The sequence below is a fragment of the Mirounga angustirostris genome, unplaced genomic scaffold (assembly GCF_029215605.1).
Source record: "Mirounga angustirostris isolate CCGP_5_RB_7025 unplaced genomic scaffold, mMirAng1.0.hap1 SCAF_5, whole genome shotgun sequence".
Taxonomy (NCBI): domain Eukaryota; kingdom Metazoa; phylum Chordata; class Mammalia; order Carnivora; family Phocidae; genus Mirounga; species Mirounga angustirostris.
The window spans coordinates 122,067,900-122,086,722 of NW_026991713.1; the positions used below are offsets into that span (position 1 = coordinate 122,067,900).

At 36.5% G+C, this 18,823-nt stretch overlaps 1 protein-coding gene across 1 annotated transcript in view; it reads right to left on the minus strand.

Annotated features, from left to right (window-relative positions):
* The window catches only part of MALRD1 (MAM and LDL receptor class A domain containing 1), a 790,469-nt gene that overhangs the window by 749,136 nt on the left and 22,510 nt on the right, over nt 1–18,823 (minus strand). Inside the window, exons 4-5 of the mRNA XM_064590300.1 lie at nt 2,642–2,736; nt 2,396–2,557 (exon numbers count right to left, since the gene is read on the minus strand). Of these exons, the coding sequence (XP_064446370.1) occupies nt 2,396–2,557; nt 2,642–2,736 (257 nt within the window). The remainder of the gene's footprint in view (nt 1–2,395; nt 2,558–2,641; nt 2,737–18,823) is intronic.

An 18,823-nucleotide genomic window follows, 5' to 3' on the forward strand; every position in this document is an offset into this window, starting at 1 on the left:
GAGGGTACTATGCTAAGTGAGAAAAGTCACAGAAAGATAAATACTCTATGATCCACTTATATGTGGAATCTATAAAAGCCAAATTCACAGAAACAGAGTAATTTTTAGTTGCCAGAGTCTGCATGGTGGGGGAAATGGGGAAATGTTGGTCAAAGGGTACAAACTTCCAGCTATAAAATGAGTAAATTCTGGGTATCTATAAGCAGCATGGGGAATATAGCAAATAATACTGTATTACATACTTGCAAATTGCTAAGAGAGTAGATCTTAAATGTTTTTACTGCATGATAAAAATTGTAATTATGTGATGTGATGGATATGTTAACTAACTTTATTGTGGTAATCATTCCACAATGTAGATGCATCAAATCATCACATTACATACCTTAAACTTACACATATATCAATTATATCTCAATAAAGCTGGTAGAAAATTCTTTACATGTACTAGGAACATTCTCTGAATCCCACCTGGTGCATCCTGAGTGCTCTAAGTGAGTCTTTGTTAAATAAATGAATCAATCATTCACAGGAAGGCGTAAATGCCTGATGACTTAAGATACCCTGCCACGCCCCTCTCTACACACACACCAATATATTTAACTTCAATGGAGTGCAAAGCTTCAAATGACAGAATTATGTTTCCAACCATATAGTTCCTCTAAAGTCCTATCACCTAGGTGTCATTTAACCATCTATGAAGTGACTTTCTCTGATCCTCTTTGGATCCCCATTTAGTTTACAAAAGCCTGAAATTTCAAACTATAGTGAATTTATGACAGATCAATTAAGAAAATGTGCCATTCTTATAGCTTATAATTCTATTTTATAATAGAAATCCTGCTCATTCTCCCATCCTTCCTCTTACCACTCAAAATAACTGAAGTTAAAATTCAATCCAATTCAATCCCTATAGTTAAGCAAGTGCTAAGTCCATCCATCACATAGCAGATGATTTTCTGCTATGTATCAAAATTATAAAATTGATTATTATACTATTCAAATAATAGATGATAAAGGAAACCTGCTTTATCCGAGTTGGCTAAATTGGCCTGCAAACCAGGTTTAAAAAAGCAGATTCATTCAGAATAAAATGCTTTAAGATCCTGTTTTTAATGGGAAATTTTTCTTGGCTCTCTCAAATGTAAAAATATGTGATGCATTACCAAGAACTCCTATAGTAATCATTACGTTATAATTTCCACCATACGTAAGTTTTATTAGGCTGAATAAATAAGTTTGTCTTTTATAGGCTTGCACGGGCTTTCATTCTCAAAATTATTTTGGAAAATAAAGGCTGTACTGAATAATTTGAGTTTAGCCATGAAATGAATATGACAATTATTCTACTTCAACAGCATTTGGAATTAGTATTTAAATCAAATAGTCTAATTCCTCATTACCCAATATAACCCTGTTCTCTCAAAAGCATGAGAAAAGTCTGGAAGATAAGTAATTCTTAAGAATAAGAAATGAAAAGAAAGAGGAGGTTGGAATAGTAAGAGAAATAGAAAAAGAAGGGTATTTAAGAAATTAAGAAGATAATTAGAAAGATATAGTTTACTGATATATAAATATATGTTAATATATTTCAGCTTTAGTTTTTATACATAAATTTAAAACCTTCTTTTAAAGGTGTCTTTTAGGGTGACTGGACATCCCAATTTCCTGAGACTTCGGTTTCAGGGCTTGAAAGTCCTGGCAAATCCCTCAGTCCTTGGCCAACTGGGACAGTGGTCATCCTACTTTTAATTCATCTGTTCTTAATGATATAGGAAAGGCATTAGGGTTCAAAGCCAGACAGCCAAGAAAGAATTCTTGAGACGTCTTTGGTGGAAAAAGGCAGTTTTATTAAAGCATGGGGATAAGACCCATGGGCAGAAAGGGCTGCACTGGGGTCATGAGGAATGGCCCATTATATGCTTTCAAGTTGGGAGGGGGTTAGGGATAGTGTAAGTCTCTAAGGAATTTTGGAAGCAAGGTTCTAGGACCTTGAGAGGGCTAGCTATTGTTGGGAAAATGTCATTTACTACTGTCTAATAAAACCTGAGTCATGAGACCCTTCAGGTGTATATCAGTGGGTCATATGCTTGGGGGATGATTGCCAACATGTATCTTGGGGGTAAAGATAAAGGAAGTTTCCAAAGGAATTTTTATATGTTAAAGTAGACTTAAAGGGTCCCAGGGGTTGGGCTAAGATTGCCTTTTGCCCTTAGCAAAGCAGCTGAGTCCCCAGAGGAATGTCACTCTGCCTGTTTTAAGGACTTGTCAATGTGCTGTAGGTAGTAAGGAAATTTAATAGTTTTTCTTCTGCCTTTGTTTCCCACATCAGTTAAGGACTTGTAGTTTATCATTTTTCCTTCAATGTTACGGTTAGAAAATACAACACACATACCTGAAATTTCTGGTTGCTCTGGATGTTCATGACATTTCTCTCCCACTGATTCTGGAGCCCAGCTGTGTTTTGCCATAAATGCTGAATGGGACCACCACATGTGGTTTGAAGGCCAGCCACTAATTTGCCACTCACTTGGCTGGAGAAGTAATAAAATGCAATCTGTGAAAAATAAGTAATGTCCGAACAATTAACAGAAGTTCCCAAATGTGAAAAGTATTTAAAATGCTGTGTGTTTTCAAATACCTGACAAGCATGTTGGTTATTCGTCGGAAGAAAAACTCTGCTTCTTAAGTCTGAGGAAGTAGAACCCACTTTGGAGACCAGTGAGAGGAAGTGGGCTGTTGGCAACAATAGTCCACATGTTACAGTCAGAGCAATCTTCGGTAAACTTATTTAGTACACCAGGCAATCATAATTCAGGCCCATAGCCACATTAGGTCAATATATTTCTGTTTCAAGAATGAAACATTTAACCACACCATTCGCTTTTGCAAATGGTCTGACTGATTGTTTTATGTCATTACATTCCCCAGCGAAATAGCTCATTGTGATTATACTCCCTATAATACTATTATGGGTTGCAGTCCATGATCTAACTTATATCCTGTAACATAGAAAGTTATAGCCCTGCAAAGAGGGTATCCAGGGAAAACACCGTACTGGGATCGCTCACCAAAATAAATGAAAAATTCAAAGGAGATCATTGTTTGCTGTGATTTACTCTAGAAAGAATAGGATCGAAGAGTCCCAGCTTTCCCTGGGATCTTGGAAAACGATGCAGAGCCCTGATGCTCTCCCACATGTTGCAGTGCAGATTCTGCCACGGAACCATTACTGTTTAGAAGGCTAGAACATAAATGTGGACCACTTTCCTGGGCTTTCATAAATTTCCTGCAATGCTTGACATGGTTACAGCGTATAATCGGGGAACCACTGTGTTCTACTACTCTACTGGGTGTTTTGCTATTTGTCAAAAGGAATGAAAAAATGATGCTGTTGATGATTATGATAACCTATCTACCAAGTTATTTCATGGTCATTTAAAGCTGGGTTGGTATCAAATTTAATTGTCACATCAAGAGAATCAATAGTAGAATTATGAAATCTAAGAAACCTCTTCTTCCCTACACCTATTCCAAAATTGTACCCTAATTAAGTAGAAAACAATGACATTAATGATTGCTATAAATATGGTCAGAGGCATTACTGAAATCCCTGCAATAACAGAAGACCGTTCTGAGAATGTACTCCCTGGAATAATTATATAAACATAATTTAGATGAAGAGCTGGTATTACGGTAATACAGTGGACAATCATTAGTTTGCTCTTGCTTTGTGTTGTCAGACAAATGCTAAGCAAATGAATAATCAAATAGGCATGAGTTATTATATTTACTATATAGTATATATTATTATTTAAATAAGTGTTATTGCAATAATATTACTAGCAATACAAATGAATAGTATTCAGCTGGGTGGCTCTGTCAGTTAAGCATCCGACTTTTGAGTTCAACTCAGGTCATGATCTCAGGGTCGTGAGATGAAAGCCGCTCATGAAACCACAAGCTCAGTGTGGAGTCTTCTTGAGGTTCTCTCTCTCCTTCTCCTTCTACCTCTTCCCCCACTTGCATTCTAAATAAATAAATATCTTTTTTAAAAAGGTAAAGTTTTATTTATTTTTTTTAAAGATTTTATTTATTTGAAACAGAGAGAGAGCACAAACAGGGGAGCTGCAGGCAGAGGGAGAGGGAGAAGCAGGCTCCCCGCTGAGCAGGGAGCCCGATATGGGGCTCGATCCCATGGTCCTGGGGTCATGACCTGAGCCGAAGACAGACACTTAAATGACTGAGCCACCCAGGTGCCCAAAGGTGACGTTTTAAGTTCAGAAACAGCTTGAGATCTTTTGAATTTGTCTAGGAATAAACTTTCTTTTTATGGGCAAAAACAAAGCAGTGTTCAAAATGCACCCAATACCGACATCTGATTTCTACCTTTAATTCCACCTTAGTGGCAATAAGAAGCATTTTTTTAAATGCACACTCAATTTTACCTTGCTCCCTATAGTGTGAGTATAGAATTTCTTTAACTCACTGATGATGTTCCTTAAAGAAAAATACTGTCTTATGGAAAACTCTCCTTTGTGTTCAAAAGCACTTTAGTCATCATGTCTATAAGTATAAAAGAAAGAAAGAAGCATATCCTTGCCAGCATAAGTTTTTCCCACATGTCCATTCCTTCATCCCATGCCCCCTCCTACTGCTGCTTCTAACCACTGAGAAGAGACTTAAGAAGCTGGTAACCAAAAATGGACCCAGTGTTTTCTGCACACACCCCTCTTACCCCTGAAGTAGCCTATGAACAATCATATCACGCACATATATGCAAACATCACTGTCACCATTGTAAGTTTCCTATTAATCCCTACCATATTCATCTCAGTTTGTTTATATGGTTCATAAATTCCCATTTTATGACTGCATCCATAAAAGCAAGAGCATAGCATATCTTTAAAACATATTTCAAATAATCTCATGGTAAAGTGTTAACTATCAAAATGACAAAATAAGAACAAGCAGTATGATTTTATTGATAATGTTAATGTTTATATTAAAGGTCTTCCAAAGAATATTTTTTTCTCAGTTGCTGGGTAAGCATTGGAATAAAATCCCAAAATAAACCAAGATTGATGACCCAAAAAAAGGAAGTATATAAAATATGAAAGCAACAAAAAACCATGAATCAAGTCTGGAGGGCTAAATCCAACAACTTTGGCAGTGAATTCCACCAGCTTTGATCCTCAAGAAAGATAAGGTAGAATTTTCAGTCTCACTTTCATCAACTATTGACAGGCAGCCTTGCATTTCCTCCATTCCCAAGTTTTAAGTGATTAATAGGAATGAGTGTGAGCAGAAGAAACATAAATCCTATTGCATGTTACAGAACAACCAACTGGCTCAAAGGAACTTAAAAAATTTGAGTATTTTGAGTGAAATAATATCAGTCCTTGAGAACACTTCAAAAATCAGGCTGCAGGAATGGATCACCATGACAAGGTCCAAGACCTGAAGCAAAGGTTAAAGCGTCAAAACTTTTCGAAAGGCAAAAGTGTGTTCACCTACGACGGAAATATGCTAAGTTCAGATAACAGAGAGGAAATAATAGTCTTCAATATAAACTTTTTCCAGTTGGTAATTTCTATTTATTAAATTCTGTTTCCATTAAATCATAAGTTTTTTCTCATACCCTCTCATTAAACTAACAAGCTCAACACAACCACATAATATTTGCTAAAACCCTATCTCTTAAAGGACACCCTCAAATAGTAATCTCTTAAAATTGCTGGCAACTTACAAATGAATGCAGCCATATCAATTTAAGCCTGCTTTTGTGATGAAGAGCTAGAGGGATCACTTCAGTGGATCATAAAACTTGACCATAAACATGAGGGTGATGTTAACAAAAATGCCAATGTGAAGACCTCTGAAAATATACTCCTCCATACAGGTAATGAAAAAAAAAAAAAAACTGGCAAGTGAATTTTATGGTTTTTCACTGTTTTGTTTTGTTTTGTTTTGTTTTAAGTAGGCTCCGCACCCAAAATGGAGCCCAACCGGGGGCTTGAACTCTCGACCCTGAGATCAAGACCTGAGCCCAAATCAAGAGTCAGATGCTCAACCAACTGAGCCCCCCAGGCACCCCTTATGGTTTTTTAACTTGCCTTATTCCCACTGCCCACTTCCAGCTCCATAACAACTTTGAAAAGTAGCAAGCCAGCGTGGCAACCACAGCAATGAGCAGAAAACAGAGCTCTTTCAAAGCCTCATTACCAAATAATTGTCATTATTTGACATATTCGGTATTTCCCCGAAAGATCCCACTTACAAGGCTGGAAATTCACCACATTAATACTTTGCCCAGTGCAAAAAGCCTCCTTCCCAGCAAACATTTGAGCCAGCTGGTTACGCTGTAACATGCAATAGGATTTATGTTCTTTCTGCTCACATTCATTCCTATTAATTATTAATTATTAATCACTTACAACTTGGGAAATGGAGGAAATGTGAGGTAAGTATTTTAATTTTATAGTTGCCTGAGGTAGCATATAACAGTTGGAGCTCAAATAGTCTAACCAAATTATAATTTCTAGGGCAACCACTAATAAAGTAATTCAAAAAATACATAGTGAAAGGGGTGCCTAGGTGGCTCAGTCGGTTAAGCGTCTGTCTTCAGCTCAGGTCATGATCCCAGGGTACTGGGATCGAGCCCCACATCAGGCTACCTGCTTAGCAGGGAATCTGCTTCTCTCTCTGCCCTACACCCTGCTTGTGCTCTCTCTTGCTCTCTCTCTCTCAAACAAATATAAAAAAAATAAAATATTTTAAAAATATATATAGTGAAAAAGTAAATTAACAGGATACACTACAGAATATCTATGTAACAGAAAACAGTAATGGAGGAAAACAGTAACAGGAAAGACATGAGACACACAGAAAACAAACAGCAGGTGGCAGGTGTAAGTCCTATCTTAGCAGTAGTTATGCTATATGTAAATTGATTAAAGTCTCCAGTCAAAACTCTGAGGTTGACATGTTGTATAAAAGTATGATCCAACAATACAACTACCCCAAAAGGGTGAATATAAATGGATATAAACACCATAACATATAAACAATAAACAAAAGGAGAGCTGGAAATTCAGGGAGAAAAAAGATTTAACACACACAAAAAAATTGTTATTAGAGACAAACAAGTACAATTTATAATGATAAAAGAATCGACCCATCAAGAAAATCTAATAATTATAAACATATACACCTCAAAACAGAGCCCTAAAGTATATGAAGCAAAAGCTAGTAAAAGCAAAGTGAAAATAAACACTTCAACAATAATAGTTGGAGACTTTGGTACCCCATTTTCAAGGATGGATAGAACACCCAGAAGATCAGTAAGGAAACAAAAGACTGAAGCAACACAATACACCTATTAGACCTAACAGACACATACAGAACACTCCATTCAATGACAGCAAAATACTATGTTTCTACAGTGCACACAGAATATTCTCCAGTGTACACCATATTTCAAGCCATAAAACAAATCTCAATATATTTAACAAGATATGAATTAAACAAGTATGTTCTACAGCCACAAAGGAGTGATTTGAGTTAATAGCAGAAAGAGATGTGGGAAATTCCCAAATATGTGGAATCAAATAACATACTCCTAAATAACCAATGGGTCAGGCGCCTGGGTGTCTCAGTTGGTTAAGCATCTGCCTTTGGCTCAGGCCATGATCCCAGGGTCCTGGGATCAAGCCCCACATTAGGCTCCCTGCTCAGTGGACAGTCTGCTTCTCTCTCTCCTTCTCCCCACCCCACTCGTTATCTCTCAAATAAATAATTAAATCTTTATAAATAATGGGTCAAAGGGGAAATCAGAAGAGAAATTAGAAAATACTTGAGATGGATGAAAATGAAAATACACTGTATCAAAATGTATGGGACACAGTTAAATCAGTGCTTATAAATAAATCTGTAGCTGTAAATTACTAAATTTAAAAAAAAGAACGTTTTTAAATCACAGTCTAACCTTCCACCTTACAAACCTTAAAAGAAGAGCAGACTAAACCCAAAGCCAGCCAAACTTTAATTTGATATTAGAGCAGAGATAATGAAATTTAAAAAAACAAACAAACCAAAAGTTCATTCTTGGAAAGATCAACAAAATTAACAAACCTTTTACTAAACTGACTAATAGGAAAAAAAAAAAAGACCCAATTTGCTAAATGGGTCAGAACTACCAACCTTATAGAAACAAAAAACTATAGGGTAATATTATCAATAATTGCAAGCTAACAAATTGGATAACGTAGATGATATGACAAATTCCTAGAGAGACACAAACATTGACTCAGGACCAAAGCTGACTCAAGAAGAAATAAAAAATCTGAATAAATTGTAACAAGTAAAGAGAATGAATCTGTCATCAAAAAGCTTTCCACAAAGAAATTCTCAGTCACATAAGGATTAACCAGTGAATCCTATAAAACATTTAAACAAGATTTAAAACCAATACTTCACAAACTATTGCACAAAGTTGAAAAGGAGAGAACACTTCTCAACTCATTCTATGAGGCCATTATTACCTTGATATCAAAACCAGACAAACTATGTGATAAGAAGATGATATATTGATATCTCTGATTAATATAAATGTAAAAACCCTAAATAAAACACAAGAAAGTCTCATCAAACAAGATATAAAAAGGATTATTCACCATGACCATGTACAATTTATCTTAGGAAAGCAAAGTTAGTTCAACATATGAAAACCAATCACTATAAAATGCCATGCTGATCAAGTAAAGGCCAAAATCACATGATCATCTCAAGAGATGCAGAAAACATATGTGACAAATTCTCATGATGAAAACATTCAAAATATTTGTCACAGAAGGGAACATGCTTACCTGACAAATGACATCCACAAAAACCCTCTCCTAACATCATACCTGATGGTAAAAGATTGAAAATGTTCCCCCTTTATCTCTGGGCTATAAGGTTGGTTCAACATCTGCAAATTAATCAATGGGATACAATACATTAATAAAAGAAAGAACAAGAACCATAGGATCCTCTCAATATATGCAGAAAAAACATCTGACAAACTACAGCTTCCTTTCTTGATCAAAACTCTTCAGAGTATAGAGATAGAGGGTACATAACTCAATATCATAAAAGCCATCTATGAAAAACCCACAGCAAATATCATTCTCAATGGGGAGAAACTGAGAGCTTTCCCCCTAAGGTCAGGAATGCAGCAGGGATCTCCACTATCACCACTGCTATTCAACATAGTATTGGAAGTCGTAGCCACAGCAATCAGACAACAAAAAGAAATCAAAGGCATCCAAATTGGCAAAGAAGAAGTCAAACTCTCACTCTTTGCAGATGATATGATACTTTATGTGGAAAACCCAAAAGAGTCTACCCCAAAACTGCTACAACTCATACAGCAATTCAGTAAACTGGCAGGATATAAAATCAATGCACAGAAATCAGTGGCATTCCTATACACCAACAACAAGACAGAACAAAGAGAAATTAAGGAGTCGATCCCATTTACAATGGCACCCAAAACCATAAGATACCTAGGAATAAATCTAACCAAAGAGGCAAAGAATCTGCACTCAGAAAACTAGAAAATACTCATGAAAGAAACTGAGGAAGACACAAAGAAATGGAAAAACGTGCCATCCTCATGGAGTGGAAGAACAAATATTGTGAAGATGTCAATGCTACCTAGAGCAATCTACACATTCAATGCAATCCCCATCAAAATACCATCCACTTTTTTCAAAGAAATGGAAAAAATAATCCTAAAACTTGTATGGAACCAGAAAAGACCCCAAATAGCCAGAGGAATGTTGAAAAAGAAAAGCAAAGCTGGCGGCATCACAATTCCGGACTTCAAGCTCTATTACAAAGCTGTCATCATCAAGACAGTATGGTACTGGCACAAAAACAGACACATAGATCAATGGAACAGAATAGAGAGCCCAGAAATGGACCCTCAACTCTATGGTCATCTAATCTTTGACAAAGCAGGAAAGAATGTCCAATGGAAAAAAAACAGTCTCTTCAACAAATGGTGTTGGGAAAATTGGACAACCACATTCAGAAGAATGAAACTGGACCATTTCCTTAGCCACACACAAAAATAGACTCAAAATGGTTGAAAGACCTAAATGTGAGACAGGAGTCCATCAATATCCTAAAGGAGAACACAGGCAGCAACCTCTTTCACCTCAGCCACAGCAACTTCTTCCTAGAAACATCATCAAAGGCAAGGGAAGCAAGGGCAAAAATGAACTATTGGGACTTCATCAAGATAAAAACTTTTGCAAAGCAAAAGAAACAGTCAACAAAACCAAAAGACAACTGACAGAATGGGAGAAGATATTTGCAAATGACATATCAGATAAAGGGCTAGTATCCAAAATCTATAAAGAACTTATCAAACTCAACACCCAAAGAACAAAGAATCCAATCAAGAAATGGGCAGAAGACATGAACAGACATTTTTCCAAAGAAGACATCCAAATGGCCAACAGACACATGAAAAAGTGCTCAACATCGCTCAGCATCAGAGAAATCCAAATCAAAACCTCAATGAGATACCACCTCACACCAGTCAGAATGGCTAAAATTAACAAGTCAGGAAATGACAGATGTTGGCAGGGATGCAGAGAAAGGGGAACCCTCCTACACTGTTGGTGGGAATGCATGCTGGTGCAGCCACTTTGAAAAACAGTATTGAGGTTCCTCAAAAAGTTGAAAATAGAGCTACCATATGATCCAACAATTGCACTACTGGGTATTTACCCCAAAGATACAAAAGTAGGGATCCGAAGGGGTATGTGCACCCCAATGTTTATAGCAGCAATGTCCACAATAGCCAAACCTTGGAAAGAGCCAAGATGTCCATCGACAGATGAATGGATAAAGAAGAGGTGGTATATACATACAATGGAATATTATGCAGCCATCAAAAGGAATGAAATCTTGCCATTTGCAATGACATGGATGGAACTGGAGGGTATTATGCTGAGCGAAATAAGTCAATCAGAGAAAGACATGTATCATATGATCTCACTGATATGAGGAATTCTTAATCTCAGGAAACAAACTGAGGGTTGCTGGAGTGGTGGGGGTTGGGAGGGATGGGGTGGCTGGGTGATAGACATTATGGAGGGTATGTGCTATGGTGAGTGCTGTGAATTGTGTAAGACTGTTGAATCACAGACTTGTACCTCTGAAACAAATAACACATTATATGTTAAAAAAAAAAAAAAGAAGAAGAAGATAGCAGGAAGGGAGAAACGAAGGGGGGGAAATTGGAGGGGGAGACGAACTATGAGAGACTATGGACTCTGAGAAACAAACTGAGGGTTCTAGAGGGGAGGAGAGTGGGCGGATGTGTTAGCCTAGTTAGGGTATTAAAGAGGGCACATACTGCATGGAGCACTTGGTATTATACGCAAACAATGAATCATGGAACAGTACATCAAAAACTAATGATGTAATGTATAGTGATCAACATAACATAATATAAATAAATAAATAAATAAATAGATAGATAGATAGATAAATAAATAGATAAATAAATAAAAAGAAAATGTTCCCCCTAATAGGAATAAAATAAGGATATCTGTTATTACCACTTCTGTTCAAAATGGCACTGGAGTTTCTAGCCAGATAATTTGATAAGGAAAAGAAATAAAAGGCATCTAGAATGGAAACAGAAAGTAAAACTGAAAGTAAAACTATCTCCATTTGCAAATGACATGATCTTGTATATAGAGGGTCCTAAGGAACCCTGTGATTACACTGGGCTCACTTCAACAATCCAGGTTAAATTTATTTTAAGGTCAACTGATTAGCAACCACAGTACATCTATAAAGTCCCTTCACAAAAGTACCCAGAATTGTTTTGATTGAATAACCAGGGGTAGGATACTTGGCGGGGTACATTTTCATAATTCTGCCTACCACAATTAGGTAGGCATTAGTTTGGTTCTCTTGTTCCACTTTATACATTTAAGGTGTTGACCGGTCTATGAAGCTTAAATTAGTTGCATCCTTGTAATTCTTCCATGACTAATTCAGTTGTAGCACACACTAAATCAATGTATCTACTCATCAGGTTGCCAGACTTCATTTGCAAAGAAATGAAATCCACTGAGTCCTTTCCAACTATTTAATTGATAAAATTCCCTGCCCGCTTTCATTTGGGAGAATCTCAGTCTACTGGCTATTTGGCCGTGGTTCCAAAGATATATTCTTAAATAAAACAAACAAAAAAAGATATATTCTTTGAAATTTGTATTACATTTATTTTAATACACTATTATTTGATTTTATGTATTTCTGTTGAGTATCGATTTTTTTCACTTGTAGCTGAATTAATTGGAAGAATATATACCCATATAAATTTCACAAATAAACAAGCCATCTGCCTGTGAAGAATAAAATTCCTGACAAAAGAAAAACAAATGACATATATGAAAAATTTCTGTATTTCTACAGAGAAATTATAAAATGTATTATTATTTAGCTCAAATCCATGTAATAATAATATTTACTTTAAAATATTTGACAGCTTGACTACTTCTGTTATATGGAAAAATTTCATTGGTGTCATATCAGTTAAGTCAAATAATCATCTAAGTTGTCAACTATGATTCCCTGACTGATGTTATTACTCTGAATTTAAAATAAAAGAAATGGCAAAATCAACAGATATTGTATTATCTAATAAGAAACAGGCATCAATTCTGTTCAGGAATTATGAAAACTTCATGTAGCTCACTAATTTAAAATGCACACAACATGCAAGCACACATCAAGGACCTTAATATTATTATCTTGACAATCAAAGAATTTGTGGAAGAAATAAAGCTCTCTGCAAAATACTACTTGAGGCAGAATGAATCATTAAGTACCAAATATGTATGCCTTTGAAATTTTTTGTACAACACCTCGGCCACTGCCATACATCCATCAGCATCTCTCATTTCTGCCTGGTTGGACAGCAGCAGAAATAGGATTGTCAAGTGTGAAGAAGTTAGATAGAGGAGGGAAAAGAGAGAATGTAATGGTCCTGATGAACAAAATCAGTAACCTTTGGTGACATAACCCTTGACATTCCCAGATACACATTTGGCTAATCTTCATTTCCAAAGACAGCATCCTCAGAGCAGACTGCTATATCACTGCCTGAACACACCAAGTATCTCTACATGGTTCTTAGGTGGTTCTTTCAATCTCAAATATCATGTCTCTCACTCCCCTGTCCATTGAAATACCACTCATCTTTCAAGTCCTTTCTCAAGTCTTGTCTTAAAGTGATGACATCAGTTTCTATTTGGAGTGTGCTTCTCTCTGGTGTCAGAATTTGCCTATATCCACAGAGCAGTATGCTCAGACTAACATCACAGCACTTTAAAAAATTTCCCCCATATTATAGTTCATTGTGTTATTGTCAAGGGTGTTTTTCAAAGAGATCATATCATATATGCAGCATATATCGTAACAGTCTTTATAATATTCATAGCATGTATCATGATGCCTTACACACACTGGGGTTAATAAAAGCTTTTGAATTGAAATTCACAATTGTCACCACCATATATAAATACATGCACCTAAATATATAAAAGAAATTTTTCCATAAGATACCTCAGAATAAACCTAACCAAAGAGGTAAAGGATCTATACTCCAGGAACTACAGAACACTCATGAAAGAAATTGAAGAAGACATAAAAAAGATGGAAAAACATTCCATGCTCATGGATCGGAAGAATAAGCATTGTTAAAATGTCTATGCTTCACAGAGCAATCTATACCTTTAACACCATCCCGATCAAAATTCCAAAGACATTTTTCAAAGGGCTGGAACAAACAATCCTAAAATTTGTATGGAATCAGAAAAGACCCTGAATCGCCAAGGAAATGTTGAAAAAGAAAAACAAAGCTGGGGGCATCATGTTGCCTGATTTCAAGCTATATTACAAAGCAATGACCACCAAGACAGCATGGTACTGGCACAAAAACAGACATATAGACCAATGGAACAGAATAGAGAGCCCAGATATGGACCCTCAACTCTATGGTCAAATAATCTTCGACAAAGCTGGAAAAAAATATGCAATGGAAAAAAGACAGTCTCTTCAATAAATGGTGCTGGGAAGATTAGACAGCTATATACAGAAGAATGAAACTCGACCATTCTTTAACACCATACACAAAGATAAAGTCAAAAGGCATGAGAGACCTCAATGTGAGACAGGAATCCATCAAAATCCTACAGGAGAACATAGGCAGTAACCTCTTTGACATCAGCCACAGCAAATTCTTTCAAGATACATCTCCAAAGGCTAGTGAAACAAAAGCAAAAATGAACTTTTGGGACTTCATCAAGATAAAAAGCTTCTGCATAGCAAAGGAAACAGTCAACAAAACAAAGAGGCAACCCACAAAATGGGAGAAGATATTTCCAAATGACACCACAGACAAAGCACTGATTTCCAAGATCTATAAAGAACTTCTCAAACTCAACACCCAAAAAACAAATAATCAAGTCAAAAAATGGGCAGAAGACATGAACACTTCTCCAAAGAAGACATACAAATGGCTAACAGACATATGAAAAAATGTTCATCATCATTAGCCATCAGGGAAATTCAAATCAAAATCACATTGAGATACCACCTTACACCAGTTAGAATGGCAAAAATTGACAAGGCAAGAAACAACAAATGTTGGAGAGGTTGTGGAGAAAGGGGAACCCTCTTACACTGTTGGTGGGAATGCAAGTTGGTACAGCCACTTTGGAAAACAGTGTGAAGGTTCCTTAAAAATTAAAAATAGAGCTACCCTATGACCCAGCAATTGCACTACTGGGTATTTACCCCAAAGACACAGATGTAGTGAAAAGAAGGTCCATATGAACCCCAATGTTCATAGCAGCAATGTCTGCAATAGCCAAACTGTGGAAAGAGCCAAGATGTCCTTCAACAGAAGAATGGATAAAGAAGATGTGGTCCATATATACAATGGAATATTACTCAGCCATCAGAAAGGATGAATACCCAACTTTTACACCAACATGGATAGGACTGGAGGAGATTATGCTAAGTGAAATAAGTCAAGCAGAGAAAGTCAATTATCATATGGTTTCACTTATTTGTGGAACATAAGGAATAGCATGGAGGATATTAGGAGAAGGAAGGGTAAAATGAAGGGGGGGGAATCGGAGGGGGAGTTGAACCATGAGAGACGATGGACTCTGAAAAACAAACTGAGGGTTCTAGAGGGGAAGGGGGTGGGAGGATGGGTTAGCCTGGTGATGGGTATTAAAGAGGGCACTTTCTGCATGGAGCACTGGGTGTTATACAAAAACAATGAATCGTGGATCACTACATCAAAAACTAATGATGTACTGTATGGTGACTAACATAATAAAATAAAATAAAATAAATAAAAGAACAATCAGAAAAAGAAAATTTTCACATTTAATTATTTTTTTACTTTTAAAATAGTGTTACTACAATATTGAAAATGGCACAGCTGGAACAATACAATGAATTTCATTTCACAAATACAAATCTTGTTTGTATTTTTATTGTAAGGTACAGGCTGACCTACTATTATAAAATCTCCTCCTTCATTGAAAATTCAGATGAATGTTGAAATAACAGCATAACAAAGCTGATTCTTACACAAAATCAGAGTATACATCAAGGTACACCTGACCTATGTTTGCTACAAAAGTGACCACTAACCACTAAAATCAAGATAACTTATCTGTTAGTTCTTGGAGGAGGAATTTGGTCTACTCACATATCTCCAACAGTGTATATTGTTAGAAGCAAAAATGCTCAATTAATGTTTATTGAACAGACTTGAGACTGAAAACTATGGCTCATAGACAAATCCCACCTGCCACATGATTTTGAATGGCCTGAGAGCTAAGGGTTTTTACATGTGTAAATGGTTGAAAAAGTTCAAAAGAATAATATTTGCTGACATGTTAAAATTATATGAATTATAAATTCCAGAGTCCATCAATAAAAAAATAGTTTTATTGTAACACAGTCATACTCAATCTTTATGTATTGTCTATGGCTACTTCCACAGCATAATGGCAGGGTTGAGTAGTAGGGACATAAACTATATGATCTAAAAAGCCAAAACTATTAATACTCTGGTCCTTGAAGGAAAAAAATATGCAGATTCCTGGAATAGAAAAGGTATAAGGTTTATGTCTCCATCACTAGATGGTGACTTCCCTGGGGACAAGAACTCTGTTCTTCTTCACTCTTATATTTGCAGATCCTAGGATAATATGTGGAGCAATGTAAATGCTCAATAAGAATTTTTTGAAATAATAAATATATAAAAGAATAAATGAACATTAATTTTTCACTGATATAAAAATAAACAGATATTAAGACTATAAAGGCTGCAAAAACTTGATCTAGACAGTGAGTGTAAGATTTTTTTTTCCAGTTTTTGTCTTTCGCTGTTTATTATTAGTAAAATAATACAACTCAATGTCTAAATCATGCACCTGCCAAGTATTTAGAAATGCATTATGGTTCCCAGTGCCCATCACAAAGGGCAGCATGGAGCAGTTTACGGGCATGCTGATATGAGAATGTCCAGTAATAAATATAATACTTATACAAAAAAAAAAAAAAAACCCTAGAAGTTAAGACCTCAAGAAAAGATAAACCAAAGAGGCATATTTTTATGGGAACAGAAACTTGGAGAAAGGGATCAGAACACGTTAGATTCCTTCAGACTTTGGCCTGAGGTTAGGTTGTGGTTGTAGCTGGTGCATGTGACTAAAATTCTGATAGAAAAGCTGCTGTCTCCTTGGCTGGAAGAATCAAAGAAAGGAAACTAGGCCAGCCAGGTCCACCATAAATAAAGGGAAGGATTCTAGAAAGAAGAGAGCCAGAAGAAGAGATGGCTTATGTTTCGTGAATAAACTACTCAAATCCCGGGCTAAAATTAAAACATGCATGTGTAGGCAGGGAGCACATCTAGTAAAGGTTAAAAGAACTGAAATGATATTTGAACTTCTGACGACAACAAACAAAACAGAGGTTTCCATCTGAGTCTAAGCAAGTTAACCATCCACTTAGACAAAACAAATTATAAACATCTTAGAAAAAGCCCTTGCAGTTCTCATAAAACTGAACATTCACTGACACAGCACCTCACTTCTAGATATTCACCCAAGAGAATTAAAAACATCAGGACACTGGGACGCCTGGGTGGCTCAGTCGGTTAAGTGGCTGCCTACGGCCCAGGTCATGATCCCAGGGTCCTGGGATCAAGTCCCACATCGGGCTCCTTGCTCAGCAGAGAACCTGCTTCTCCCTTTCTCTCCCTCTGCTTGTGCTCTCTCTGTCAAATAAATAAAATCTTTAAAACAAAACAAAACAAAAACATCAGGACACAAAGACTTATTTTTATATGAATGTTTATAGCATGACATTCCATAAGAGGAAAAAAAACAGAGGTGTCCATCAATAGGAGAATGGATGGATAATCTCATACAATTGCACACTATTCAGTAATAAAAAGGAAAGAGCTCATGATACATGCTACAACATGGATGAATCTGAAGCATTACGCTAAGTGAACAAAGCCTTGCATAAAGTGTATACACTGTATGGGTTCATGTACATGAAGTTCTCGAACAGGAGAGACAAATCCATGAGGGAAGAAATTAAAATGGTCATTGTCTTGGTCTTGGGAGTGGAGGGTAGGAGCAAGTTTTGATTAGGAAGTTATATGAGTGAACTTTCTGGCTTGACAATAATGTTCTACATTTTGTTAAGTGTTCAGGTTGCATAGGTGAATGCATTTGTCAGAACTTATCAAATAGTACACTTACGATTGGTGTTTTCACATAATGTAAATTTTACCTCAAAATTTAAAAAAATAATTGTAATGAATATTGAATTCTAACAGGGGCAAATGCACTTTTTCTTAAAAGGCCAAATAGTTTAGGCTTGGTGGACCGTATGGTTTCTGTCACAGTGACACAACTCCAAGGCTGTAGCACAAAAGCAGACTTGGGCACTTTGTGAATGAGTGGGTGGGGCTGTGATGCAATAAAACTTTATTTACAAAAACAGGAAAATGATCACAGGCCATGGTTTGTTGACCCCTACGTCTAGATGATACCATGCTAATGTACTTGGGGTAAAGTGATTTCTGCAATTTCTTTGGAATGCATTGAAAATATAATGGATTGATAGATGGGGAAAGGGATCAGTAGATGGATAGATATTTCATAAAACAAATACAGTAATTTTGGTTGTAAAACTTAAGTGGTGGGTATATGGCTATTCACAGTAAAAAATTTTTGAAGCTTTCCATATGACTGAAAAAATTGTAATAAACTGGGGGGGAACTATACAAATAAAAAATAACTGGGCACAAAGACCCTGCTTATAGCTTACTAGACAAAACAGAGTTATTATGGCCACGAATTAAGAAGCACAGTGTAAATGAGGGGTGCCTGGGTGGCTCAGTTGGCTAAACATCTGCCTTTGGCTCAGGTCATGATCCCAGGGTCCTGGGATCGAGCCCCCATGGGACTCCCTGCTCAGTGGGGAGCCTGCTTCTCCCTCTCCCTCTATTTTTCCTCCCAGCCCCCTACTCATGCTCTCTCTCTCTCTGCAGTCTCTCTCTCAAATAAATAAGTAAAATCTTAAAAAAAAAAAAAAAAGGAACAGTGTAAATGAAACTTTCAAAGCTATTATGTGCTACCCAGCAATCCCACACAACCGAAGAAATGCCCCAGCAATGGGTCACTGTAGGTGTGGCCACTGAGAATAGCAA